This window comes from Channa argus, chromosome 9 (genome assembly GCF_033026475.1).
Source record: "Channa argus isolate prfri chromosome 9, Channa argus male v1.0, whole genome shotgun sequence".
Lineage (NCBI taxonomy): Eukaryota > Metazoa > Chordata > Actinopteri > Anabantiformes > Channidae > Channa > Channa argus.
Window position 1 is genome coordinate 18,631,615 of NC_090205.1, and position 27,577 is coordinate 18,659,191.

The 27,577-nt window shown below is 37.6% G+C and overlaps 2 protein-coding genes across 4 annotated transcripts; one reads left to right on the forward strand and one right to left on the reverse strand.

Moving 5' to 3' along the window:
- Positions 1 to 198: 198 nt before the first annotated feature.
- Positions 199 to 9,936, forward strand: chmp2ba (charged multivesicular body protein 2Ba). The gene is made up of 6 exons (XM_067516209.1): positions 199 to 403; positions 2,939 to 3,030; positions 5,066 to 5,260; positions 6,346 to 6,448; positions 6,650 to 6,756; positions 8,042 to 9,936. The coding sequence occupies exons 1-6, from the start codon at positions 370 to 372 to the stop codon at positions 8,153 to 8,155; spliced, it is 645 nt and encodes a 214-aa protein (XP_067372310.1). The 5' UTR covers positions 199 to 369; the 3' UTR covers positions 8,156 to 9,936.
- Positions 9,937 to 10,842: 906 nt separating this feature from the next.
- Positions 10,843 to 26,652, reverse strand: pou1f1 (POU class 1 homeobox 1). 3 transcript variants are annotated; one of them, XM_067516206.1, is made up of 8 exons: positions 26,547 to 26,652; positions 20,693 to 21,228; positions 19,131 to 19,283; positions 18,403 to 18,501; positions 13,527 to 13,790; positions 13,224 to 13,388; positions 12,614 to 12,674; positions 10,843 to 12,523 (listed from the first exon to the last, which is right to left on the reverse strand). In XM_067516206.1, exons 2-8 carry the CDS (start codon positions 20,826 to 20,828, stop codon positions 12,283 to 12,285), a joined length of 1,119 nt encoding a protein of 372 aa, XP_067372307.1. In that variant the 5' UTR covers positions 20,829 to 21,228; positions 26,547 to 26,652; the 3' UTR covers positions 10,843 to 12,282. The 3 variants fall into 3 exon arrangements, with proteins under 3 accessions (XP_067372307.1, XP_067372309.1, XP_067372308.1); XM_067516208.1 differs by lacking the exon at positions 26,547 to 26,652 and having other exon boundaries at positions 13,527 to 13,832; positions 20,693 to 21,505; XM_067516207.1 differs by lacking the exons at positions 19,131 to 19,283; positions 26,547 to 26,652 and having other exon boundaries at positions 20,693 to 21,506.
- Positions 26,653 to 27,577: the final 925 nt, after the last annotated feature.

Sequence of the window (27,577 nt, forward strand, 5' to 3'; positions counted from 1 at the left end):
ATGTGCTCATCCTTTGTGTCCCTGAGACACAATCTCCTGTCTAGACAACAATGTGGTTTAATTAATAAAACTTTAATAAAACTTGTTTTTACTTTTAACTTCCCAGGTACAATTATTTACCACGATTGTAGGTTTTACGACGTACCACTGAAAGCACCATAGGAGCCCCATCGTGACGTAATGCGGAGCAGTTGAGTCAGTCAGCTGAGGGAGGAACTCCGGCAACAGAAAGTGAACCAGGAAATCGAGGCGGCCAAACTCATCTACTGTGCGGTTTGATGGTAAAACGGTGTGATCAGCGTTAAGAAAATACACAATATATCAATACAGGATTTGTATTTGTTATTTAAGTTTATACAAAGCAGCGACATGGCTTCCCTTTTCAAGAAGAAGACTGTCGATGGTAAGTTTCTTCCGTGTAAAAAGCTAGCTAACTTGTTTTTAGCCCGAACTGCTGTGCTCCATCTTAAATTAGTTGGCTACCTCTCCACATCTATCGTTAAGTTGTTTAACCTGTTCTGGATCTGGTTGAGTCACCAGTCACGCTGTTGGCTAAAGTCTAAAACCAACGTTGAAGCGCTGCCTAACTTCATGTAGCTTAGGTAAACCTGGTATTTGTACGTAACTCTGGACATCAGTGTGTAGTTTTGTTTGTTACAAAGGCTTTGTTCAGCTCTACTGCTGAAACTGTAATCGTTAGCTCACTTAGTAAGGTCCATAAAGGAAGTAGGTAGTTGTATTGCAACACTAGAGCTAAGGTTAAACAAGTGTTTAACAGTATCACAATAGAAACCTTTGCCCCAGTTATAATAAGATGAAAATCAGAACATCATGTGTGTCATGTCCAGTAGATATTAGTAGATATAACGTTAGTTCTAACCCTTTTCTTATTATGTCACTGATTTGTATTTAATCATATTAATCTAGTGGCCGCGCTCTTCCAGCGCAATCTTTGACGCTGCCATTCTTGAGAAGACATTCACTACGCTAATGTTATGTGTTATGTTATCACGTATCATGCAGTAAAACAGATACTTGGCAGCTTTAGTAAATAACACTCAAATTCTAATCACCTGGAAAACCTTTTAATTCAAAGATTGCAAACATTTTCTCTGATTAAGCCTATATTATCAGATTAATTAGTTCAAAGTAAAAAAAAAACTCAGCTTGTTTTATATAAAATGTAACTATTTTACCTTTTTGTGTTTTATATAATGATTAGAATGACTTCAAAGGCTGAAACAATAAATAGATAGAGAGGCCAGTCTAAACTTCACCTCTGCTGTACCACAAACCTCTTTGTGTGAATTACATAAAATATCTAAAAATATTATTATTAATATAAAAATATCAAAGTATATTATCTGCACATTTAAACACAGGATCTGTTAGTACAAATTCTTCACAGCACGGTCAACCTGCTCCTCCCATCAGTTTCGCCCATACAGATCATCTGCATACCGTACTTACCTCCACCCTCAATGCCAAGCCACTGTAAAGTCATCTCATCTTTCCCATTTTGTGAATTTTCCCCCCATCCTCTTTTGTTCTTATTTCTCACCCGTTGACCCGTTCCGGACAGTCTTTTTTTTTTTTTTTGTTAGTTTTGGTAGTTGAAGAGGTTTCAGCTTATTTGACGAATGGCTGGGGGGGTTAGAGCGCACGTATTTGTAGGATGATATCCCTCCCACTTTGAAACGTTGGCGGCACGTCAACTTATACGTATACATGCGTAGTATCCACAAGTTGTCCAATGCAGTGGCGTGTCTTGACCAAATTCATGATTGCTGAACTTTTCACAAAGGATCCAGCAAGTCACTTTATTTCTAAAATGAACTTCTTTACCCATTATGTAGCAGCACACAGCATACTGTCTAAGCTGAGCTTCCATGTAATTCTATCCACATCTATTACACACCTGACTGTGGGAAGTGGTGTGCTATAGATTTAGCCTAATCGTATTGCTTTTTTCTAAAGTTGCTTCCTTTTTCCCTCCATCACAGTTTGCCTTTTTTGGAGCTTCTCTTACTTCGTACAGAGTGTATGCTGGGCAGGTTTTATTAGGTTTTGAGCCAAGATCTTAAGAAGAACTGGTTCACATCTATCTATATTATATCTATATATTTTGTTCTGAATTGTCACTTTCTTTTTGGCTTAAGTATTTATGTAGCTGTAAGAATGCTGAAAAGATGCTGTTTAGACACCTAAATGTACTGTATTTACTGTATCCTATTTTCAGAGTTCAGACTGAAATTGAGGGTTTCAGTCTGATTGCTTTTGTTGTCCTCTCTCAAAAGCCATACATGAATGTTGGAATCCAGGGTCATACATTATCTCACATGATTTGACACTTTGTTGTTGTGTGGGTTGTTAACAGCTGACTAATATTGGTGTGACCTGACCAAGCACTTACACAGTTTGCAGCGTCCATGTGCTGCTGGTTACTCTGTGGTTTTTTTTGTGTGCGAGTGGACACTCAGAATCTACCGCATGCTCAGTATTAAGGGAATGAATGGATGTTTTAGATTTTCAGCTGATCTAGACCCCGTCCAAGAAAAGTAGTGCCAAGTGTCCAAACTGATGAATTATCAGATGTTTTTCGACCATCATTTTACCACTGCATCTATATATGTCAGAAAAAGAACACATGGTCATTTTTGCTGCTGGTCTGTATGGGTGTTCTCCATTCAGCTGTCGGCGTCTGATTATTTCGGCTATGAAAGTCATGAGTGAGTTATGTTAACCTCACTTTATGTACATTTATCATATTTTTGAGGGTCATTACATACCAACAGCAGGGCTTATGTGTTGAGTGTTTATATTGAGTAGCATGTATTTAAATGTTTATTATTTGGAAATTTTTGTTGATTATGAGTGTACAGATTTTTTAGATTTATCAAGGTGTGAATTGTTTTTATTTTTCTCTCTCTATCCAAAGACATAATCAAGGAACAGTCTAAGGAGTTGCGTGGCACTCAAAGACAGATCACCAGAGACAGAGCAGCGCTGGAGAAACAAGAGAAACAAATGGTGGGACCACACACACACTTCCACACAAAGAGTTTGGGGAAAAGAATATCCTTGTGCCAAGCATTTTTTCACAGATTTCTACTTATTGCATCAATGCTTTATTAATATCACCCTGGTCTCCCAGTGTACACCGAGCTAGAGATGCATATTACATCCGCTTCCTACTATCTTGGATTGATCCTGATTTTCTAATTGGTCTAAAAGAATAGACAAGAATATTTTGTATGATGACTGTGCTCCAGGCAAAAGACACACACACACCTACACACACACACACACACACACACACACACACACACACACACACACACACACACACACACACACACATACACACACACCTACACATACACAGATACTGGCCAAGGCTATAGTAACAGGAGAACATTTCCCCGCTCTGAAAGATGAAAGAATCTGGCTATGTCCCCTCTGTTGTATTAAGTAAATATCATACAGGACATAATTACCTCCCGGGGGAACCACATTTTCATTTCCATTAATGCTTTCTGCTAATTAGCCTTTTTTTTTTAGCTTCGTTGCAAGTTCTGGATAAAAGATACTTTCACCAAGAAAGACAAATGCAGTTCTGTACATGTTTTTTTTTTTTTACTCTCCACAATTTATATTGTGACTGTATGCAGACTCTCACACATTCACATGCACACACTGCATAACTATGACACAGAGCACAGGTTTTTAAAGTCTCTTCGCAGTTAATTGTAATTAACATGTTTCAGTAGCAGAATTCAGAAAAAATGAAATGTTTGGTAAATAAAAGCTTTTACCTTATCATAACTGTTAAACTGGTTTATAGGTCACTTTTAGGCCATGCAGAAATACAGTTATGTACTCCTGATTTAAATATGTTGGCAGCAATACATTGCCCAGAAAAAAAACATCAGCATTTTGATATTCATAAAGTGTTCTAACAAAGCTTAGCATGAGCAGACCTGAGCACTACTTTCCTATTTGTCTTGGAAAGCACTATCTACCCATCACCCCCATCCATTCTTCTCCTTTTCTGACGTGGCGATAAATAAGACATTATCTGCTTCACATCAGTTGCAGTCCCTCTGGTCCCATCTTTTCCCTATTAATGCATTCATAGTTTTTCAGATGACAGTACAGTTGACACAATGTTATTGTCAATGTGGGCCTCTGTCCTCACACAGCTCCCCTTTTTGCTCTCCTTGGCATTATTCAGAATTTATTTTTTTTTACTTCACTAGCTGGCACATAGAAGACTAGTGTGTGCGCCTGTGTGTGTGTGTGTGTGTGTGTGCGCGCATGGATGCATGTGCAGAGCTGAGTGGGGAATGTCTATAGCTTTCGGTCTATAAAACATTAATAATGGATTGTTATTTCCTGAAGAGGATGCCTTCAGGACACACATCCACACACAATAAACAAGACATACTGGAGCTGTTGTACATAGCGGTGCTGAAAGGCCTGGCTAGCTTACTGTAAGCTCAAACTCCACTCCTGTCTCATGGGAGGCTCACACACACTCATGCCCACACACAGGATCCCCGCAGGCATCAGTGTATTTTCTGATGTTTACCAAAGCTAAATGCATGTATTTGCTTGCCAGTGAGTAAAATTTGATCCAGATGACTATGTGTTAACTGTGTCTAATATTTACAAATACTAACCTCCCGGGAACATTGTGAATATGTTTATCAATGCATAATGTCTGTATGTACATTCATTTGTGTGTATTTTTATTGCACAACATGTAAGAAGAAGATTGTCTAATTCATTTTCACCACTGCCTCAAAACAAATGATCTGCAGAGTAAAGCTTACTGTAAAGGTAGACAAACAATTAGTTCAGCATCCATCCTGATTGTGTGCATTTTGACATGGTTAAACCTGATTTAGCTAAAATAAATGGAAACTATAGTGAGTTATTGCTCACTGGCAATATGGTTTTCTTTGCCTTTTCTATCTGCTTCTGTTTTCTGTCCTAGTATACCAGCTTGTTGTGTGAAAAATTGACTCATTTGTGCATATCTGTACTGACAACCCCCCCCCAGGAGGCAGAGATTAAGAAAATGGCAAAGAGTGGTAATCGGGAAGCATGTAAGATTCTCGCCAAGCAGTTGGTCCAGCTAAGGAAGCAGAAGAACCGTACCTATGCTGTTAGCTCCAAGGTCACCTCCATGTCCACACAGACAAAGGTCATGAACTCCCAAATGAAGATGGCTGGTGCCATGTCCACTACAGCCAAGGTGAGATCCTGAACCCTGTCCCACTTTAAATTATTTATTGTGTTGAGATGAGGCAACAAATGGCAATTGGACAACTCCTTGTTGCTCAGACATACCTTGCACTTTGATTAACACTGAAATGAGGGTTTAAAAATGTTAAATTCATTATACTCAACTCACTCTTTAAAAAGTTTGATGTGTTTCTGTTTTGAGCATTCACTAGTTTCAGTATATCAATATTTTAGTGTTGTAATTACAATATTAATGTGGGATCTGTTCATGTTTAAAGCCAACTCTTGTAGAGTGGTTGTTAATGAAGTGTGAAAGGTATTAATTGGCCAGGAGCGACGTACTCTACAGAGTCAGACTTAGCAAACACAGACAGGTCAAATATAATTAGGCTCCAGTTTAATGGAGTGTGATAGGTGGGTGTGTGGCTGTGTTTTGGGTGAGTAAAAATGTGTTAATTGTTTTATGTCATATACAAAATTTGTTTATACACAGATGCACACACTTTCCCTTACTTTAAAAAAAAGAAAAAACATCGCAGCTTCCCCTCAGTTTATTCAATGAACAGCATTTTCCTCCTACGATACTGAAAGCTATAGTTTAGCATGATTTGTAGCTAATTAGTTTGTCAGCTTTAGTAAAGAGGAGATGTTTTCTATAGTTTGAGATCCAGCTGTAAAGCAAAGGCCATGTTTGTGCTGATCCTTCCCAGGAAGGACAAAGATGCTTAATTTGTTTGTTACTTCCTTCATCACAATGGATGTAAAGCAAGTTATCTAGGGGTAAATTCTGAAATAAGTACAGAAATGAATTCTATTTTGCTCCCTGGAAAAATACCTGAAGTCTGTAACACATAAGGCATTTTTTTTGAATAGAAGTCCTCCATATAAGAACAGTATTAGTCCCACTTTAATTTTAGCTCAGGTTCATTTCTACTTTATCAAACTTTTATGATATTGAAGATTGGTTAAGAACTGAAACAGGAAGTCATAAAAACTCTAACTTGATGGAGGTGTAAGTTGCTTAGGAGCACTCTTTTATAGTGGGTTGCTTCTTCACAGTATCAGATTAAAATTAAACTGTTTAATTTTCTACAGACGATGCAAGCGGTGAATAAAAAAATGGATCCACAGAAGACTCTGAAGACAATGCAGGACTTCCAGAAGGAGAACATGAAAATGGGCATGACTGAAGACATGAGTAAGAAACACATATACACACACACACACACTACGAGCATTACATTACATATGTGGATGCTTGGTTTTGATGCAAAATAGCATTTGTCCAAAAATTACCACAAGCTAACTAACTAACTAGCTAAAAATCGATGTGTTTGACATGCTCTTAATCATCCTGTCTCTCCTTATCTCCTCTGCCCCGGTTTCACTATCTATCTAGTCAATGACACTTTGGATGATATCTTTGATGAGTCAGGGGATGAAGAGGAATCTCAGGATATTGTCAACCAGGTTCTGGATGAGATTGGCATTGAGATCTCAGGAAAGGTAAACGAGAGAGAAACTTTGACTGACCTAATATTAGTGTAAGGTATGTAACCTTACACTAATGTTACATATTGTTACAAAAAACTTGAAACTTTTAAGCAGTATCTATTTAATTTAGTTTAGTTTCATTTATTAAACTTTAAACACTATCCAGTCCAGATGAGAAACAATACAACCTTTCTTCATAGGATAAAAGCTTACAAAAAGTTACAACTTTTAGTTTTATCACAGTTTTTACAGATATAAAGTGTCTTAATGGTGTTCTCATCTAATAGCAACATAAAGTAAACAATAAGTGCTCCACATGTCTTTTTCTTGACTGTTAACATGTATTCCAGCTGCCACATGGTGGGGCTAGCCTTCAGCTCTTCTAGTTCTGTATATTGCAGTCTGTGAAACTGCAAAGCTGACCATCTGCCGTGTGTCATGTTCCCCTTAGGGGGGCTTCATGAGTTATTACCACTCATAGCACAATGTAGAACCCCACAAATGGTCAAATAAACAAGCCCACAGCTGGAGAGAACATGCAGGCAGGTTTTATAAAGAAAACCCCAAAACTTTATTGAAAGAGCCAAACGATAAAGGTTTAGGGCTTCTCAATTATGGCTCTTAAACTCTGGTAGTTTGCAGAAATGAGCATACTGACTTTAGTTTGTATTTATTTTCATATTAAATGGAATTCTTCTGTTGTGTTAAATAATAGTGTGTGGGGACTCTGGAAAACCCTGGAAATGGCTTCATATACTGAAGTTATTTAATAGTGTTAATGGAGAGCTATATAATCTAACATGCTTTTTTGGTGGTGAGTGTCAGATTATTGTAACACACAGTTAAAAGGCCTTATGAAGCCCACAGCACTGGCAGCTTTTGTCTATAAACCACAAACCTGGATGCCCATACTGTTAAGAGGTTTAAGAAAGTTATATACTTTACTCTGTTTTGTTCGGCAAGGGACAAGAGATTGGATGTTGGAGAAAAAGTAATTCATGCTTAATTGACAACCACTTCCATTAAAACAGACGTTGACTGTAGTAATGTGAGGAGAGATCATATATTCTTTCTGCAGTATGAATTATGTTCCAATATAATTGTGCTGAATTTAAATAGTCTTTTTGATTTTGCTTTGGAGTGGCAGCAGGCAGCTGTACACAGCCGCCAATCCTGGAAGTACCAAGCTTTGTGATAGTGTGTGTGTGTGTGTGTGTGTGTGTGTGTGTTTGTGAGTGTGTACGTTTTAACCGTGTGTTCTTGCTAAAGGGAATTTTCTACCCATGTGCATTTCCAGATGGTGAGAGCTCCAGCTGCAGGAAAGAGTCTCCCTGGTGCCGCCTCCTCCAAACAAGCCACTATCTCTGATGACGAGATTGAGAGACAGCTCCGAGCTCTGGGTGTGGACTAATTGTCATCTCTTTGTTAATATTCACATTAAACACCAATGCAACATTAATACTAATTGATACAGACTCTGCTAGACTTGTTGGCTGGTTCATGGATCGGTTGCTACAGGTGTAACATGGGTACGCACACACAGACACACACACTCTCAAATTGTATTTTAACACATAGGATATTCTTGCATTCTTCGGCAGGTTGCCTTATAGATATGAGTGCAGAACATTTGATGTATTTATGCGAAAATAATATTTATTATGACATTGAAGTGGCCACAGCCTGAGGTAGGCCAGTAATAGATGCCCGACCTAAAGAACCCCCTTCACTGTACACCACCCCTCTCTGTCTTTACAAGGGCTACAGTGTCTGATGCTTCGGTCAGAATTGATTTAGTTAATCTACTAGCTTTCACATGACCCAAGATTGATGGGGTTCCTTCAGCAAGTTTTAATGAGTAAAATGTGGTATTACTATTAAAAAACCAACACCTTGAGGGGTTTTCAGTAAGCAGATGGAACTTGTATTTTTCCCACTCCCACTATTTACCTGCTCTCATGTTTGCCACTTGCTAAATTACAACCTGATTCTGACAACCTGAGAAAATCTATTGTTAAAGGATTCCATGGAAAAGCTTTTCCGTTTGTCAGTAAAATGGCTTCCTAAGAGTTAGGACACATGGTTACTCAACATTTAAATGAAAGTGAGAAAATAAATCCCCGATAACTACATTACTACCACCACGCAAACAAACAAACTGGCCTGCTAGCTTTTCATGTTTATGAGCTCTTTTAGGTATGTTACTATAGATATTAGAGTCCAATATGTAGGTGAGAAATGTGAAACTGACAGCAGGGGCTACAGTTGGGCATTGACTTTATTATCAAGTTGGTATGACAAATTGAAAAGAGGGGCTTACTGGCTAGAATCTTAATAGCACCACTGAAGTTGTTCAGAGTGTGAGACAAATTTCAGTCAGACACAAGTTAGGAGTAATGAAAGACTAGCAAGTCAGAGTCTTGAATCGATTGTTTGATACTACTGGGTAACAAAATCAGTTTTCTCTCTTTCCTTGGCTTTTAGTTTTCTATCTGATTGTGTACCTTATACTGGATTAGGGAATATTGGACTTGATATACATAATGATTGTAGGATGCCATGGGTCCTGCAGTCCCACTTCTCTTTCAGCTGCTGTGCAGTTATTGTCTTTTTTTATGTTAAGCTGCCTCACTCTGTCTCTCTCTCTCTGTCACACACACCCACACACACACACCCACAGCTACACACACTACAGCAACATAATAATAATAAAGTGTTTGCCTAAATGACACTGTGATCCAAGAGATGTGTCCCTCTTCATCAGAGCTGAAGCTGATTCCTGTAAAGGATCATATGTTTGTCAGCCAGCTTCAGGCCTCCTGCAAGTGAGGAATACATCTTCTAATATTAATGTAGTCTCTGTTTTTTTTCTCCCTTTCCAAATGGTGTATTTATTCCCATTGCCAAAATACATTCAAATGTTTTCAACTTTGCATGTATATAACACATCAGATGATTGATTGTCATTTTGTAAATCATCATTACCTCTACATTATTGACTGTCAAAAGATAGTCAATGTGAGCAGAAACAACAGATGTTTGCATTGTTTGAGTGCAGTTCCATGGATAGGACATTTCCACACTCTTTGAAGGATGTATTTATACTTATCTTTGGTTCCTTCTTAGCCATTGTAAATTGACTTTGTGAGGGGTTTATGGCTTTTATAAGGAATAAAGTTTCTTCAGGTACCATTTGGTGAGCCTCTGTTCTATTTTTTTATTAAAAAGACTATATCAATGATTTTCCAAAATCCTCAACTATTAATTATGTAGACTTTATTTTTCTGCTGACCATTGTGCACATGCGTTGTATTTTTATTTTTTAGTAACAATTTAAAACATCTACTGGTTGTCATTCATTTCTATTTATGGCAAGTGGTTGAAGCTCAAGTTTCAAAGCATCAAGTTATTAATTTTTGTCATATTAGCATCAAAGAAACATGCAGAGTTAATTATTAAATGTTGATTAAAAAAATTCTGTAGCTATAGTCAAAATAAATACGTACATTTTGGAACATAATACTGTCCTAAGAATCTTCTTAGTAGCTTTATCTTTAGCATATTGTGCATGTTACATTTCCAATGTACGACCCTGCTGCATTTATTTCCCCTGACAACACTCCAGGTAGACAGCTGTACACGAATCAGTTTTTCTGAATTAAGGTGACGTCCACCTTTATGAATCTCTAGACACCCACATAAATTGTACAGTTCATGCTGTATGCCTACCACACTCTCTTCGAATATATGTATTCATAGTGTAATATAATGACATCAGTATAGATGAGAGATGGCACATGTTGGTATTCATAAAACACAGTTTATTGTTTGCCAGATAGGAGCTGTAGTGATTTACTTTACAATAACTAGGACAAATTCTAAAACAAGGACAATATTTCCTTTTAACCAGATATGTCTTTGGCATATTTTTCTTTTCAATCTGAATGAGAATGAAGGCACTTTTTAATAATTTATCTGACATTCTTATATGACTTGTATTTTTTATTCATTAATTTTCTGTCTTTTTCGGACACCAATTAATAGTACCTGATGTAAGCTGACTATCAGGGCCCAGTCTGGGAAGGGTCTTCTGTCAGAGGGTATTGTCTTGTTTCACTTCACTAAGACATTTCACATCAGTCATCTCAACCAGGTCAACATTGCATTTTGCTTGACATGTTGTCAAGGCAGCAGCAACAAAAGCATAACATCAACAAATATGAAAAACTCAATCTATCTTGCAACAGGAACAGAACAGACCTCAGATCAATTTGTTAACAAAAAATGTCAAAAAGTTTTGTATATCCCTGACTTCAGAGCATAAATCAAAGACACTGTAAGTAGATCAACATAAAATATTAGATCTGAAATAAATAGCGCAGGCTGTTGCCAAACTTTAAATATATTACTGTTTTGACCACAGCTGTATTAACTTATATAAATTACCATCAAACATTTTTCATAACAGTGACAGGTACAGGAGGACATCAGCTCTAATCACAAATACACAACAAATGCACAACCATATACAGCTATAACACAAAAAGTCATTTTGCATTTAAAAAGGACACAGTAAAGGACATTCCCTTTTTTTTTAGAAAAGCACATGGCTGATCTGCATGATGTCACTGGCAATCTGATAGTAATGGATTTTGTTTGTGTGTTTAATACACTTAGAACATTCATCTAGCCAATGGGGCAAAGCCAAGATTCAGTACATTTCAAAGTTATAACTGGTAGCTGCATAGTCAAAACATAAATCATATGCTGTTTATGAAAACATTTTATCTTTGCACTTTCAACTTTGACATTTACATGTTTTTAAATTAGGCTTTTTCCATCACAAGCAGAGGTCTAAATACTGCAAGAGGAATTTCTTTACAAGCTAAAGGAAAACCCAGAAATAGCACTAAGAAAACTGATTTTGAACCCACTTTTTATGGTTCTAGTTTGGGTAGTACATGTACATAAATGCCATTAAACCTCCCATTGACTTCCCTGTATCAAAATATGTCTCTACTTTTAGCTGGAAAAAGCCTCCAGGTGACATCACTGGTAGGAACCTTCAGCTCAGATTATGTTATCTTGTTGCTCCTACTGTGGAGTTTTTTTTATCTAGGTCAACATGCTTTTCCAGAGCTCCCCCAGATGACATCACCTGAACACTTAAAACTCCTCTGGTTGATGTTATCTGGAGGTGTTTTTCAGCTAGAATTGGAGAAATATTTTAATATAGAGAAGTCAGAGAGAAATTTAAAAGCATTAATCAACATTTATACCCTAAACTAAAGCCATAGTAAGCAAGTTGAAATTTTTTTGTGGACAGTGACTCAGATGTGTGAGTAGTTTTTGCCACATAACTGTCATTAGATAGAATTTCACATGAATGTTGAACAAAGTAGGAACTGCTTAATGGAGACTGAGGATACTTTTTTTCTTATTTCTTCTTATTTTCTGGTTCCTCTATTATTTGGAGCCAGACATAAAGGCTTTTCACTAGCTGTGGTCATGCAGGCAGCCTCTGTCAGCGACCTTAAATTACGTCATTGGCCTTTGTGTTTTATTCATCTGTGCTATGCAGTTTGGACTGATTTTGGTCAAACAGGAGCTGAGGTTGAGGCTTGTTTTGACTCTTTTCTCCCTTTGACGTCGGTTGCAGAACCAGACTCTGACCACCTCCTTCTCCAGGTGAAGACCTTTAGCTATCCGGGCTATTTCTTGAGAGGATGGCTTACTTTTCTCCACAAAACTCCGCTCCAGGGCCTCCTTTGCTCCTAAGCTGAAGAGAAGAAATAAAAAGAGGAAATGACTAACAAACTAAAAATGACTGTATAGTATGTTTTGTATGTTTTGTCCTTATATTAAATACCTTATAGTTGTTCTCCTTTTCCTCTTTCGTTCATTCATCCCTATTTTATCACTGTACAAGGCTAATGGAAGGAAAACATAATAAGAAAACATTATTAAACATTATTATGTTGTGTTTTTTGGAAAAGTAAACATTTTTTAAGCACCACGGCAGTAAAATAACAGGTCGGGTGACTTATTGATTGTTTTTGGCTGACAGCTAACTTAACCCAGAGACTTAGACTGATTTAAAGTCCTTTAAATCATTTGGAACAAATATGAACATAATTTTTTTGTGTTTCAGCTGTCAAAATGTTCTTCCACAAGGTGTCCCAGACCTTCTTGTCCCCTCCAAGGGAACACAACTGTGAATCTGATAGTCAGGAGCTGATTCACGAGATAAGGGAGGAGAAAGAACGAACTGTATTTGTAAATTGTATTAAATTACATTTTTGTCTTAACCTTTGCAAAGAATGTTCCTTCCTCCGTGTTCTAAAGGGTTTCAAAATAAAATGATGTGAAAAAAATTGAAAAAAAAAAAATTGAAAAAAGAATACGTTGTGGGGTTGTGAGTAGATATTTTATTCATTTTGAAGTGTCGTATATCAAAAAAGTGAATACGTGTGACTCACCACCAGCTAGCTCGGCTTCGTCAAGCCATTTTGCCAGAATGGCCTTGAGTTTGCAGGCATTTTTAAAGCTCAGCTGCAAATTTTCAAAGCGACAGATTGTGGTCTGGCTGAACTCAGAGCCATGCACTGCAGCAAGAGCCTCGCCTACATTAGTCTGGGTGTAACCTGTGGGTCACAGTGAAACACAAATAAACATTAATTATTGAATGCTTGAACAGAGAAGTAATTTGGTGAGTGCAAAGACAGATTTGAGATATGTCATTTTGGAATAGTGAGACAATTTGAACCTAAAGCTGGACTCACCAAGTTTGATCCTCCGGATTTTGAAATCATTGGCAAACATCTCCAGCTCTCGTATCTGTGGTGAGTCCATTGCAGGGGCATCTTCAGTGTCCTGCATGCTCTTTCTTTGGGCGTCAATTTTTATCTCTCCAACACTAGGGCCCCCGGGGGCCTCATCAGTTGAGAGGAGGGCCGAAGGCAGTGAGGAGAAACCATGGCTTAATGCACAAGAACCACTACTTAGACCGTGATCTGGAAACTTGTACAAACAAGGAGTCAGAGATCCTGTAAGAAGAGAGAGGGACAGGGTGGAGAAAGAAGGAAAACCTGAGAGTAGAAAATTAGTTGGTAAGAGAGCCTCAGACTGTTATCTTGACAGCACACCAAATAGACAAGCCCATACGAAGCTCCAAACTACTAGGAATGATACCCATTAGCTAAAGCCACTGTCTTTTTGGTCATCATTTCCCTTTGATGGTTTTTATCCCCATCCTGACGTGAAAGCTGAGTACTCTTTATTAATTGTCTTATTCTATTATGTCCATCTTCTGAAATTTCTTGTAAATCATGCAATGCTTAAACTCTCCACTGAAACAGAGAACACTATCACTCTAAATCTATGGCAATATTTTCCCAAGCAGATACAAATACTGCTCTGAGAAATAAATATGAAAATGCAACATGTTGCATGGAACTTAATCTAATTCTGCAGCTTCCCTGGTTGGCTCATGTGGTGATGCTTGAGCCAGCTCCATTCACAGATGAGACAAGTTTGAAAGGTCTGACAAAGCCAGTGTGTTACATCTACACTGAAATAATTGTTGCCATTTCAGGGGCTTGATCAATAGGTCTTCATTCTCCTGTTCAATGTTCAAAATATTTAGTTAACTCATAATTAAACAATCCCTGTTTACATTTCATGTCAGAATCCTCTTGTCATCAAGTGTAGTGATGTGCATAAAACTGGGTTCACTACTTATATTTGTATATTTATTTCTTCCTATGAAACAGTCCCAATTCGCTAGAAATAATTATGGAACACTTAATAAAAATAGGTTTACATGCATTTATCATACCACAGATTGTAACCTAAACATTCAGCATTCTTTAATATTTCCACAGGTTGCTGTAACTAATAATCACTAATTCCTCTCTTTTGTAGTAATAATGACTGCCAGAGAACAAGACAGCTGGATAACTAACTGTAGGTTGGAATATGATGTTTCTCACTGCAGCTGTGCTGAGCAAAAAAAAAAACCTCACACACACAAATGCATTGATTCATTTCACTAGAAAATATGCAGTCAATCACATTACATCCTATTCTATAAGAGCATTGTTATACCAAAGACATTGTTCTACTCATTGTCTGCCAACAGCTCCACTCTGATGCTCTTCACATGCTCTTCCCAGGCTCATGGCATTGTAGCAACTCAATCTATAATGAACAATGCAACACTCCCCTCTTGTGTTAGTGCAGTTGCAGTGCAAACGGTGTTATACAACTGCAGTAACTGGATTTAAAGATCAGGTAATAATGGAGATAAAAATGATTTCTAGCTTTAGATTAAACCTATTGGGTTAAATTTGCACCCTGTTGGTTTTATTTATTTTGTTATGGATCAGAGATGACAGACAGGATACATTTCTCTATACAGTGCACTTACACCCATTTAGCTATATATTAGCTAAAATTCCTGCAGTCCAACACATCGACTATATCTCAAATTCTACATTTCTTTGTTAAAACTGTTTCATGCATGTGTTGGTTTAAATCATGTACAATTATTTTGTTTTTGTGTTGTTCAGAATTAAGGTTATACAACTTACAGTATTTTCAATACAGTACATCCACACAAAATGAGAATAGGTCAATATTCTGATTATGTTCCTTGCACAGTAACCAAACTAATCAACAGTCACGCAGGTTTCATCCTTCAACATGAGTTCTTTGGTGTAACCACTCATTGACTTTGCTCAGGGCAATGATTTTTCTTCTTTTCATCCTCAACTGAGTGGAGCTAAGGCTGAGCCACAACAGCCATAACTGCTTATTTAAACTGAGCATGTAGCACACAACATCATCTTTCCTACTGAACCTGAGATGACAAAATCAGCACAAAAGCTTCATCTGACACTCTGACATACTGTGAAGCAGCTAAATATTACCTGACAACAGCGGAGTGTGAGTCATTTCCGACTCTCGCTGTAGTACTACAGCAGCAGAAACACTAAATGCAGTAATAGCCCTCTCAAGCCCCCTGTATGGTTGGGTTTCCAAAAGTGGAAAAAGATGCTGTCATTGACCTGCTGAATTGTTCAGTCGGATTTATACGCCAGCTAGAGAGCAAAGTGGCAGATTCTACATCAAAAATATATGCATCAGTGATTCTGTTTTGTACTGAAGGTGCAGGAAGAGGTTGAACTCTGTCTCTTGAAATCTCCTATCCAGGTACAATGTACAGCATATCTGCCTTCCTGCAATTGCCCACAGTTTTCATAGCCCTTACTTTAGAGCTTGGCTGGCAGATATGTAGCTCTTAAATTGCTGTCAGTTAAGATACTGCGGTTAACATCAACATCCAAAAAGAGACTGGACACCCTGTGAGAATAATTTGTGGTAAAACTTTTTACTCCTGAGAACAGCAACAGTTTCTTTAGGTCCTGGGTGATTCAGCTTGAGCTGTCCTGTTTTCCTCACCTTGTTGGAAAGAAGAGAGAGAGAGAGTACTTTGCCTTGTCTGTGCCTGAACCATGTGTTCCCCAGAGAGTGTACCAGCAGCCATGGTGCAGTGCACACAACAGTTGTTTGCGTGCTTTGGAGACAGGCTAAGCAGCAACCTTCTTTCAAAGCACATGTGGGCTCAGTGGATTTATGAAAGCACCTCACAAGCCTTTGTGTACATGGACACGGACCCTCCAGGTGCAGGCGTGTTACAGCAACAGCAGCTTTATTCTATCCAAAGATATTAAGCAAACAATTGCACAATATGCTGACTCGATACTGTAATCAAAGCTCCATTTACTGATATGTTTTTTGCCCACTGAGCAAGCAGCCTTTTTTTTTTTTTATCACACTAAAGCTATTATGAACAATGTCTTAACTAACAATTCCCCAAATGGTCCTACAGTATTTGCACATACAGCAGACAGGGAACAACATTAGAATTCATTTGGAGTTGTGTTTCAGGTCGCCTGAGAAATCTAAGTCCATATTAACGTTTGTTTCCACAAACTGAAAAAAATATCTGGCCCTTTAGATGCTAAATGCTTCACCATGGGTTGCCTCCTGGGGCTGAAAACAAGACTTATGAAGTAAAGAAGGTGAAAAAATAACAACCTCATAGAGCCGAGAAGAACTGCAGAGCTGATAAGTCTCTGCGGGTTCATAAGGCATCACCTTTCACATTACACTTAGTCATTTGATCCATTGCTAATGTAAAAAATAGATTAATACAGCTTTAAAAATAAAAGGGCCAATTTCTACAGTAACCTCAGCACTCATAATTACTTTAGTGTTTAAAAGCTATTAACTGTTTCTGCCCTTTCCTCTTGAATAATCTTCTGCTGAGGGTCTGAACAGTTATCTTCCCATATGCCCTGTTCTATTCTTTTCTAATTGTCTAATCCTCATTAATGTTTGTATCTACGAACAGCTAAATTTGAATCCCGATGTATTTCAGCACAGTCTTTGACACCACAGACCACACAATTTTATTAGACCATTCACAGGAGTGGGTTCGTGTCGACACTCAAGTGGACTGTTTTCACAGTCTTGCCTGTTTAAAGAAGCAATTTTATTTCCTCAGAAAATTGTAATTTTTCCATGCCACCAGGGTTATGTTTTAAGTTTTGTTCGTTTAGCTCTATATATGGTTCAGCTTGGGGTATATCATCCAAATTTGTGACAGCTATACTGTCTTTAACAAAGAAATGCACCAAGGGTTATTTTCTTCATCCACTTAAAATGCTATTTATGTCTTCATTCTTTCTTTTTTTTGCCCTCACTTTATTCAGTTTTTCAGTTCTTCATGTTTTAATTATTCAGATGAATTTGTATGCGGCACACGTGCACATGGAGTGAAATCCTGTCTCATGTCTATTTGCTGAATGTGTCCGGGTGTCTTTTCTGGTTTGTGTTCATGTACAAGACACAAAAACTACTGTAGTGTTTTCACACAAAAAAGACTCTGATTCTGAGTTGTTTAATGTAAAAACAGAGAGAACGCAAAATCTATCATCCTTTGAAGAGAGGGTGCTCAGTATGCACAGTAACAATTATGACTTCAAAGCAATTTCAGAGAGGAAGGAATGTTAACATTTTACAAGATTTTTGTGTCTGTGCGTGGAGATCCCTAAAAAGTTCTTAAAATTAATTATGTTTCATAGAGTTTTGTCTGTTCAAAAAGTAAATCAAAATGGCTGTGGTGTTAATTGAATTTGTCCTGGAGAGTGGTTTTTAAATAAAATGAGCTGGACTGATTTCCAGTTTCATTAAATCTAGCTGGGTGTGCAATATTAACACCTATAAGTCAGCCTCACAAGGCCATCCACATGATTCATCGTCTATGTTGAAGTTTTATTTGAAAAAAGGAGGGGGGGGGTCTGCTAAAATCAGAACCCTTCTTTCTGATCGCTCTCACACAACCGCTTTTATATTCCTGTTTCTGCTCCCACTGCAGGAAAGGGAGGAGGTGGCAAGTCATATTTGACAGTTATGTTTAACTAGTGCACTAAGGTGAGGTAATCAAGTCTGAATTTGATTGGTAGCAGAACTGGTAGCAGAATTGAAATTAAATGGAGAATAAATAAAATGTCTGCTCAGTTTAATGGGTTTACCCCCAGGCAATGAGAGCAACAGATTGTGTGTGTGTGTTTGTGTGTATCTAATCATTACCTTGCAATGGATTTGCACCGCTCACCATGTTAGGGTGAGGGACACCACAGGTCTGCAGGATACGAGTCTGAGAAATACTTGCAGAGAGCATCTCCTGGGCTACAGAGAGTTAGACAGACAGAGAAGACTTTATTATCATAATTACTAATGTCATTACCATACACTGTATAATATAATTGTCATTGTCTGCATAATAATCATCATCAAAACTTTGATCGAATCATTAATACATTGCAGAACAAGAATATTTAATTGGATGCCCATATCAGCGTGTTTAAATGTGAACTGTTTGTCAGCTTCTGCGACTACATCTGTCTTTCCTGCATGTCCAATAAATTACTTTACTTTTAGTATGCAGATTGTGTCCATATATTTCCCATATATATGCCCACACATGACCCAAACTAAATAACTTAGCAACTCAGGTCATCACAGACTTGTTGAGACTTTCAATACATCCTTGATCCAACTTCACTGCTTACACACTTAACTGAATAACATTACCTCTTGTCATAGGGGCTGTGTGAAGAAAAAAACACGAGCCTCCGTGTAATCTTTATTTCAAACATCATCATAATGATTCCTAGTCAGCTACTCCATACTGATTTAAGTCAATATTCCTGTTTTTGTTTCACCTACAGTGAAAACATCAATATTTAATCGCAACTGTTTTACTGCAGCTGCACTTTTCTTGTAATCAGAAAATCTTCCTCATAAGCTTCACTCACCTGCCATCATGCCATAGGTGGCCTGCTGGTTGGTGTAGTGACAGGGGGTGACTGGGTAATGTAGGTTCGGGGGGCTGTTGCCAAGAGCGTTGCCGAGGGAGGGATGCATGTGAGAGCGCTTGGAGCTCTGACCCAGAGAAAGCCCAGATGATACTGATGGAAACAAATGTGCTTACATTTTACAGTTACAAACTTTAGAGGATCTAACGAATTCAGACGGAGATTTACTTGAATAGAATTTTGAAAACTACCTTGTTTTTAAAAAAATTGGAGCTGCTAATGGCTTTTTAAACAAAACATTCAATATGTAGTTAACGATTATTATATCTGAACAGATTTTAAAATTGGGGTTAAAAACCTTTTAAATAATTTTCCAAATGTACCCCCCTATTTGTAATGTGTTTGCCACCTCAATAAAAAAAATTGTAGATTTGCAGCTGTCACTACAGACTGATTTAAAATCCATATATAATCTTCTAATACCTAATAAATGAACATTGCGTTAGAAACCAAGCAATGATTATTATTATCATTGTTATGGAACCAATTCCCATTTAGATTTAAATGCTGCTGTATCTTTTAAATAACTGCTTTACATGCCATTGTGGATGCTCTTCTGTGACAAGTGTATATAAAATGGAAGCCTCAACTATGAAGCAGTCATGTTTTTACTTTAAGCATCACCCCAAAAATGTACAGGCAGTTTCTATGGTGTCCTGTGTCATATATAATGATTTGATTATGGATTTTGCTGCATCTCAACAAAAAATGTTGTGTATACAGTTGTATTAAAGTGTATACAGTTGTCATAATGGTAATTTTACTTATTCTATTATTACAAATCTGGCTATTTTTTTTTTTATTGGGCGACAGTTTGCATTTCATTCCATAAAATGGGCAATAAATATAGGCCAGGTCAGCAAAATCTCCAAACTATATGCAGTATTAATGTATTTTATGACTAATGTTCTGCATGATCTAATATAATTTATTCCAAGCAATAACAATCAGCTCACACTAAAACCCAGGAAGATTTTTTTTGCACAAAGCCCCATGAAGAAAAAGACCTTGGCGAGTTAGTCATACAGATAATATATCCTCAAAGCAATTATCCACTGAGTAGAGACAGCTGGGCCAAACAAGATGATTAGATACATTTACATAATTTGGATCAGATTTGAATAAATGTATTTCTCTATTTAATTCACCCTCCCCATTTCTGAGAATACAAGTCTTCTTGATAAGGAAGCATCAGCAGGATGGCTGAGTACAGTTAGTTCAACTTATAGACCTGCATGGGACATACCTCACCTGCCGCTCCATAAAGCAGGACTTGCACGATCAATAATGTGCTCAGTAATAATAAAGGAAATCCCTGCTAATTGTGCAACGTTATGTTTTGTTACAAGAAACATGACTATGCCAATACCTTTTCTTCTTCAAGGTTCCCGAGACTTAAGATCGAATGAACATAGAAGTGTGTCTTCAAGCATTTGTGAATGACAAACATTTAAATGTGAGACAACGAGAGAGAGACCCAAAAGAAAAAAAGTGCAGCTTACCTGCAGAAACCATGCTATGAGCATGGGAGGTGGATGGCAGGCAGTCACTGGTAGAGGCATGGTGCATGAGGATTGGCAAGGGTGTATCTCCTGCCAGTGAGGTGAAAGAGTCAGCGCTGAAAGCCTGACATGCCATTTTGGCCTCTTACACTCGCCTGATCCAAAGGAAACACTGAAGTTTGAAGTGGCTCCTTGAATGACTTCTTGTCTTTACTTGTTCTCTCTTACATTATTTGTCTCCCATTGTTGTTTTGCTTGTTCGTTTCTTTTTTGTCTGTCCTTGTCTTTCCTAGTGTCGTCCTGTTGGAATCTATGCTTGTATTACTTTGTCTTCTTCTTGTCCTCTTCTTGTGTGCTTTGGCCTTCTCTTGTTCTGCCTTGTCTTTTACTCACTGCATCTCATCATCTTCTTTCACCTTTTGTCTCATCTCATAGTCTCATCCTTTTCTCTCTGGCTCAGTCAAGCATTATTTCTCTCTTAGGTCAATTGGGAATACAGAGACAGAAACCTGCGGGAGGTTACTTGTTTTTTCCTTCTGTAAGAGAAAGGGATGTCAGCATTTCAGCCAGAAGTGTTCACAGCTTTTGGCACAGCTCTACCCTCAGCCAAGACTCTCAAGGATGAATAGTTATGAGCTTCAGGTTGAAGTTCCAGGAACATCTGTTCAAAGAAGTTTCATTTCTGCTGAGATTTCTCTCATTAAGGCCTCTACAGCGTCTCTCTGTCTCTTTTCTATTATACATGCAGGTAAGTCTGTGTCCGTCATATTCTCAGCATTTTGCCGCCCTTGTCTACTGCAGGTATTTATATCCCACCCACCTACAACTAACCACCCCTCTTTCAACCTACAAGGCCCCTTATTTCCTATCTAGCTGCTCACCCCCACCTACCAATCCTATGTCAGTGCTGTTATTACTTGTGTTTGTCTTTTTATCCCGGTTCCAAATCCAGGATTAGGGTACAGAGCGGCTGGGAAACCTGATCGCCTCCTCTCCTCTTGCTCTCTCTCCCTTTACCTGTTTACAGGATTGTGTTGTAGTAGCATTGGTAAGGTGAACATTTAATAATACCAATTAAAATAAACACTTAGTGTCATTTTAGGTAATGATGAATAATGTGGTTTAGTTTGAAGCGTCGCCACAAATTATCTCAAGTCCGTTCTTCCGCTTGGTTTTACATGTGCCTCAAACAATGCTCAAAATATCCTACAATTGGAAAACCAGAAAATGACAGACAGTAAATTACCTTCAAAGAGCTTTTAGTTGTTAATTGGTTGCTATCTGTTGATTCAGTTCCTCCTTGGAGGTAAGGAGCAATGCTTTTTTGCCAACAAACACAAACTCCTCTCGCATTGTCTTTGAGTGACTGGAAGAAAAGGTTACTATTGTTTAAGTATGACGTTCATATTGTGTTGGACGCAGAGAGCTCCAGGTAAAGACAACAGGTTTCATCTGGGAGGATGAAGGTTAATCTAAGTAGCGTGGTCACCATGTGCACTCTGTTGTGTCTGTCTATATTTGTGTTTATCCTGGGCTCTGCTACACTATTGTAAATGTAGGTGGGCAGCAGGTGGAAAATAGCTTGTGGGTGGCAGACACGATTCAACCTGCCTAAACACAAAATGTGGACTAAATGTCCTGAAAATGTTATCACTCAAAATTAATTTTAAACTAAAAAAACAAAACAAAACAGATAGGTTACTGGGTTTATTCGGTGATTAAAATGTAATAGAGTAGAAATAACACAACATCCATCATAATCATAATACAAGAAAAGATCATTCCTTTTATTTTTTTGATGGTTTAATCACTGTCTGATCTGTTTACATCTTATGTTTTAGAAATAATCTTAAGCTTAATTGTGACTTGCACGTGTCACATTTTTAGGCATTGAAATCCAAATGCAAATGACATTGAGTTGCTTTTTCCAATTCCCCTCTAATGTGCAAGCTTGATGGCAATAAATTAATCTTAAATCAATTCCTTGATTAAAAAGACACAATGGGGCTAAGCAATGATAATGAAAGCCTTTATGACAAATGGCCAAATAAATCAAAATGGACTTTGACAAATCTCATTTCACCCAGTCAAGAGTTGAAATAAACAGAACCCTAGTCAACAATAAGAAGACAGCTGAATGTATTGGTGTGTGACAATAGCAAAAAAAAAAAAAAAAACATCTCACCAACACTAGAATCATCCTTAAAATACTTTTCGATCTTCTTTCATTTCAGCCAACAACTCCCACTCAGGCTAAAGGCCGTCTTCCCAGCTGGCGAATGTTATTGTTATTTTTGCACACTGAGACTCAACAACCTCTGTTTCATTGCATTCTCCATACTGTACACCACACACCAAAATTGTTACAGATGATTGAAATGACTCTCCAGAAATGTAGAAAACAAAAAATGAATAGCTCAATCTCAAGTGAATAGATAAAACTGTCTGTATCATTTCTAAATAGTTATTAATACAAATACATGTATTTCTCACTTGACATACAGCTTGTGTATTTGTGTGTACACAACATTCCTTTCACTTCCATATAGCATATGTTCAGGTATAGGTAAAGGGTAAATCCTGCCGTCTCTCAACTGTAATTCTTCATTTTACACCACATAAAAACTTTTAGTAATATTGCATAATAATATAATATTATCCTCAGATTTAGTAGAAATTGCTAATGTCTTGAGTCTGCAGCTGAACAAAGAAAGAAACAATATAAACCCTGAATAAGATTAATGATGAATGCCATTCTTACTGCTGTACACTATTCAAAGTATATATAGTATATATATGATGTATTCATCATTAATCTTATTCAGGGTTCATATTGTTTTTTTTTGTGAAAATAAACAAGCATAATCTAATTTAACATATACTAAAAGTGAAGTCTACAAACATGGTAACTTTTTATCAAATTAATTTAATGAGGTGAATGAACCTTTAGAAAGTAATTCACTCAACTCAACATTTTAAGTTAAAAGATTTTCAGTCAGAAGAACTAATTATTATAAGTTTGGATAAAAACTGTCATAAATATACATAACTTGGTTGAACCAGTATAAACTGACAGAGATTTTGGATGTTAAAACAGATAAACAAAGGGTGAGGGAATGGAAAAGACAAACCTTTCCCATGGATAGACAAGTACACACACGCACACACACACACACACACACACACACAAACACAAGCACCACATGCACAAGCCCAAATTTAATTAGTGAACAGACTATGAGTCAAAGGGGTTCTCTTTAAGCACCTGTCCTAGATCCCCTTCCTCCTTTCCTTTCACCCCCCCAAACACACAAACACACACACACACACACACACACACACACACACACACACACACACACACACACACTCACACACACGCGCACACACCAAGTAGAATTCAAATGTTAGCTCTTATACATGTCATATATGTGATATACTAACATATCGCAACAAGAACGACAGAAGTAGGAAAAAAAAAACTCATATCCCCCTTTCACACATGCCCAAGCCCCCTGATGTATCCACTGTAGTGGGAACAGAGTGCGGTGACACATTCTCACAGGTATCACATCCGTACATACAGTGTACCAGGTGGGCTGTGTGTACTCACGTGTGCCTGTGACACAGTGCAAGGATAATTTGTGTGTATTTATTTCTGTTAAAAATGCCACAAGCGTTTATGCCACAAAGCTGCAATAGAATATTTGCTATAAAATATTTAGTTAAAAACTTAATGGTTTGGTCATTAACAGTTTAGCAGCATTTAAAGGAGTGAGTGTGTGTGTTTGTTTTTATGAACCATTTTACAGAAACACCCAGTGAATGTTGGGTCAGTGTCAATACGGACACCCAGAGAACTCACTGTACATTCAACTGTTGTATGTACAGTGCGACTATTTATCATCTCAAATTTTAACAGATTTTTATACAACTAGATAACTGGATAACTGGATCTAAACAAAACAAATGACATGACACTCTTTCACTTATTCATTTATTTTATCCTTGTCCAGGATGTACCATGCCTCTCGCCTATAGTGACAGCTGAGATGAGCTCCAGCATCCCCATAACCCTTAATGGGATAATTTATATGGACAGAAAATTATTTGAACTAAAATATTTGTGTGTGGCAAAAGTGAACTGATGCCTTTAGTAACTGATGATTAGCTACAATTAGCTTGCAAGGATTTTAGCCCTATTCTTCCTTACAGAACAAACTCAACTCAGGCATTTTCGTTGGCTTTTTGCATGAAATGCTTTCTTCAGGTCCTTCAACAGTGTCTGACAGGGCCTTTCCAAATTATAATTTTCTTCTGCTATAACTATTCTTTGATAGAATGTGCGTTTAGGTTCATTTACCCTATTTGTCTGTAAAACTAAAGGTTCATTTGCTTTCAACACGCACACACACACACACACACACACACACACACACACACACACACATTGCCATTTGTTTAATTTTCTTTATCTATGTTTAATGCCTTCTTGTTCTTTTTGCAGAGAAGTACTGTAAGTACACAGTGTGACTGAATTTACTACTTCTGTTGAGTGTTTTCCTTGCAGAAGCTCTACCTGTTTAACAAAACTGAACCGAGCTTTGCGATATGACTTATTTTCTGTGGTTTTGACTTGAGAAGGAATTTGAAAGTTGAGTGTGGGTGTATGCACTTTCCATTAATAATACACTGTGATCTTTTTGATTAACCTTGCATCTCTCCAGCAATCTTTTTAAAAAGCGATAGGATGATCGGAACAAGTGTAACATAAACATTTAATTATTGTTATATATTTTTTCAGAATACCTCTGTTTTTATGCAAACAAACTATACAAAAAGGAAGGTGGAAATGAAACTGATAACTGAAAATGGCTTCTGTCTTGTTTTTGAATATCTGTATCCATTTATTATGCAGGGATGTACTCTAAGTGAGGTTTGTCCGATGTTTGAATACATCATGGCAGAGGTCAACTCTCCTGATGAATATCAAGAGAGCATTATGCCCCATTCTGACCACCATCTGCCCAGAGCTGCACCTGACTCACCAGCCACTGCACAAACACCACCCAGATGCATCTGAGAGCGCTAATTTCATCAACATATTCAACAAACCCTGCAGAGAACAGCAAAGGTTAACTGTCCATAAGAGAAAACAAGAGTGAGTTCTGGATCTGCTCTCCTCATCTCTCGCAGATTACCATCTCTCTTCATTAACTAAATGTCAGCATCAAATTTTTTCTGGTTAAATGACAGTATCCCCACATTTAATTGCAGCTCTGGGTTTAGTTTAGAAGGGCTGCTTGACTTCACTCTCTAATCTTCTGAGACCTGGTATTGCAGGATAAGACTTTCATGTATTTTTACAAAGTAAGAGCTGATCTACTAATACAAAATCATGTAATATCTGTCTGTCCTATAATAAAAAGATGCAGCGGAGCAGAGGAGCTGTACTATACATCCAAAATCTCTATTCAACCAGTTCTCAGTTTCCTGTACAATACTGGAAAAAGCAGTATGTGAAGCATTTGGCTGCACAATGTTACCATTACCATAAGCCCTGTTTAAATAAGCGTGAAGCTCTTTCAGTTTGCAACAAACATTTTAGTCAGACTAACAGTTCTAAACTTATATTGATTTCCCATTGCTGCTACACAATCAGAATTACATCCAGGGCAATAAGAAGCAAATAAACCATCAAAATTGCCATCACTTGTATTTAAACTTTCTTGCAAACCGCACCATATAGCAGCAGAATCAATGTCACACACTCACAACTGGAATAATTATGATTCACTCTCAAGAATAAGTCAGTTCAGTGAAAAAGCAATAAAAAAATAAATCATGAACCTACTGTGAAATTTCAAATGGAAACTCTTCTTCCATTTCCCTTGAACCTAAAATCCACATTTCAGCGACTGAGCCTCAGCCATGAGCACACACAGTCCCCATGTTCCTTCTGCAAAGGACACAAACATTATTGGACTTGCTAAATATATTTATTGCACAGCGTGCTGAATGTTTAAAGAGACTTTTATTTTACAATCCATATACAACTGTGGCTCTGGAGGAGTTTTGCCCTCAGTCTTTACATAGTCAACACTGCTGCTTGCATACTGTTCTTTATGGTTGTGTTCATGTCATTTTTCTCCTCTGCTCTTTGCAGCACTCACACTTTGAAGGACAAATCAACTGAATAAAAGAATGTTGCAGAAGGATAAGTGCGTCTAATAGGTAGATGTCTTTGCTAAAATGCATTGACAGGAATACAGTGACAAGAGTAACACATGGATCTATGAGTGACCACAAAATAAACAGAAACATCACTGAATCCAGCTGTATGGTGGTAACATTGCTTTTCATTCAAAACATGTTAAAGTAACACATATGTCTTCACCACTAGTGAAAACATTAAATTGACTTCTTGAAATCACCCGTACTCTGAGTACTTCCCCTCTTTCTCCACAAAGAGACATAAAGTTTAATATCAATGTATTTAGCCCCAATATTCCTTTCATATGCAGGGCATCAGTAGTACTTTAAAAAAGTGTGTTGTGATGCAAAACTAAGTGTAAAATAAATAGGAGATAGTGTTTGGAACAAACAAAGTGAGGTAGTGAAGGAGGGTGTGTGTGTGTGTGTGTGTGTGTGGGGGGGGGGGGGGAGTGGGGGGGTTACTTTAAACAGAGGGCAGAATAAAAGAATTAGACACATGTACAATATATGATAGACATATGCACATACTATATGTAATCAGCTTGACTCATGCATTTTCTTTGCACTGGCAACAAGAAAATTAAAGAAATTGAATAAAAATCATACAGGATGGATGTGGGCGGTAGCTAGGCAACAGGCGCCGAGGCAGGGCAGTTTACTCATGTGCCC

Excerpts from the sequence above, each read along its gene's own strand:
- chmp2ba (XM_067516209.1), top strand. The coding sequence starts at position 370 with ATGGCTTCCCTTTTCAAGAAGAAGACTGTCGATG. Across the intron at positions 404-2,938 it reads CAAGAAGAAGACTGTCGATG|ACATAATCAAGGAACAGTCT; the intron begins GTAAGTTTCTTC and ends CTCTATCCAAAG. Across the intron at positions 6,757-8,041 it reads GCATTGAGATCTCAGGAAAG|ATGGTGAGAGCTCCAGCTGC; the intron begins GTAAACGAGAGA and ends GTGCATTTCCAG.
- pou1f1 (XM_067516208.1), bottom strand. The coding sequence starts at position 20,828 with ATGGCATGTCAGGCTTTCAGCGCTGACTCTTTCACCTCACTGGCAGGA. Across the intron at positions 19,284-20,692 it reads TCATAGCATGGTTTCTGCAG|TATCATCTGGGCTTTCTCTG; the intron begins GTAAGCTGCACT and ends TGTTTCCATCAG. Across the intron at positions 13,389-13,526 it reads AATCCGGAGGATCAAACTTG|GTTACACCCAGACTAATGTA; the intron begins GTGAGTCCAGCT and ends TGTGACCCACAG.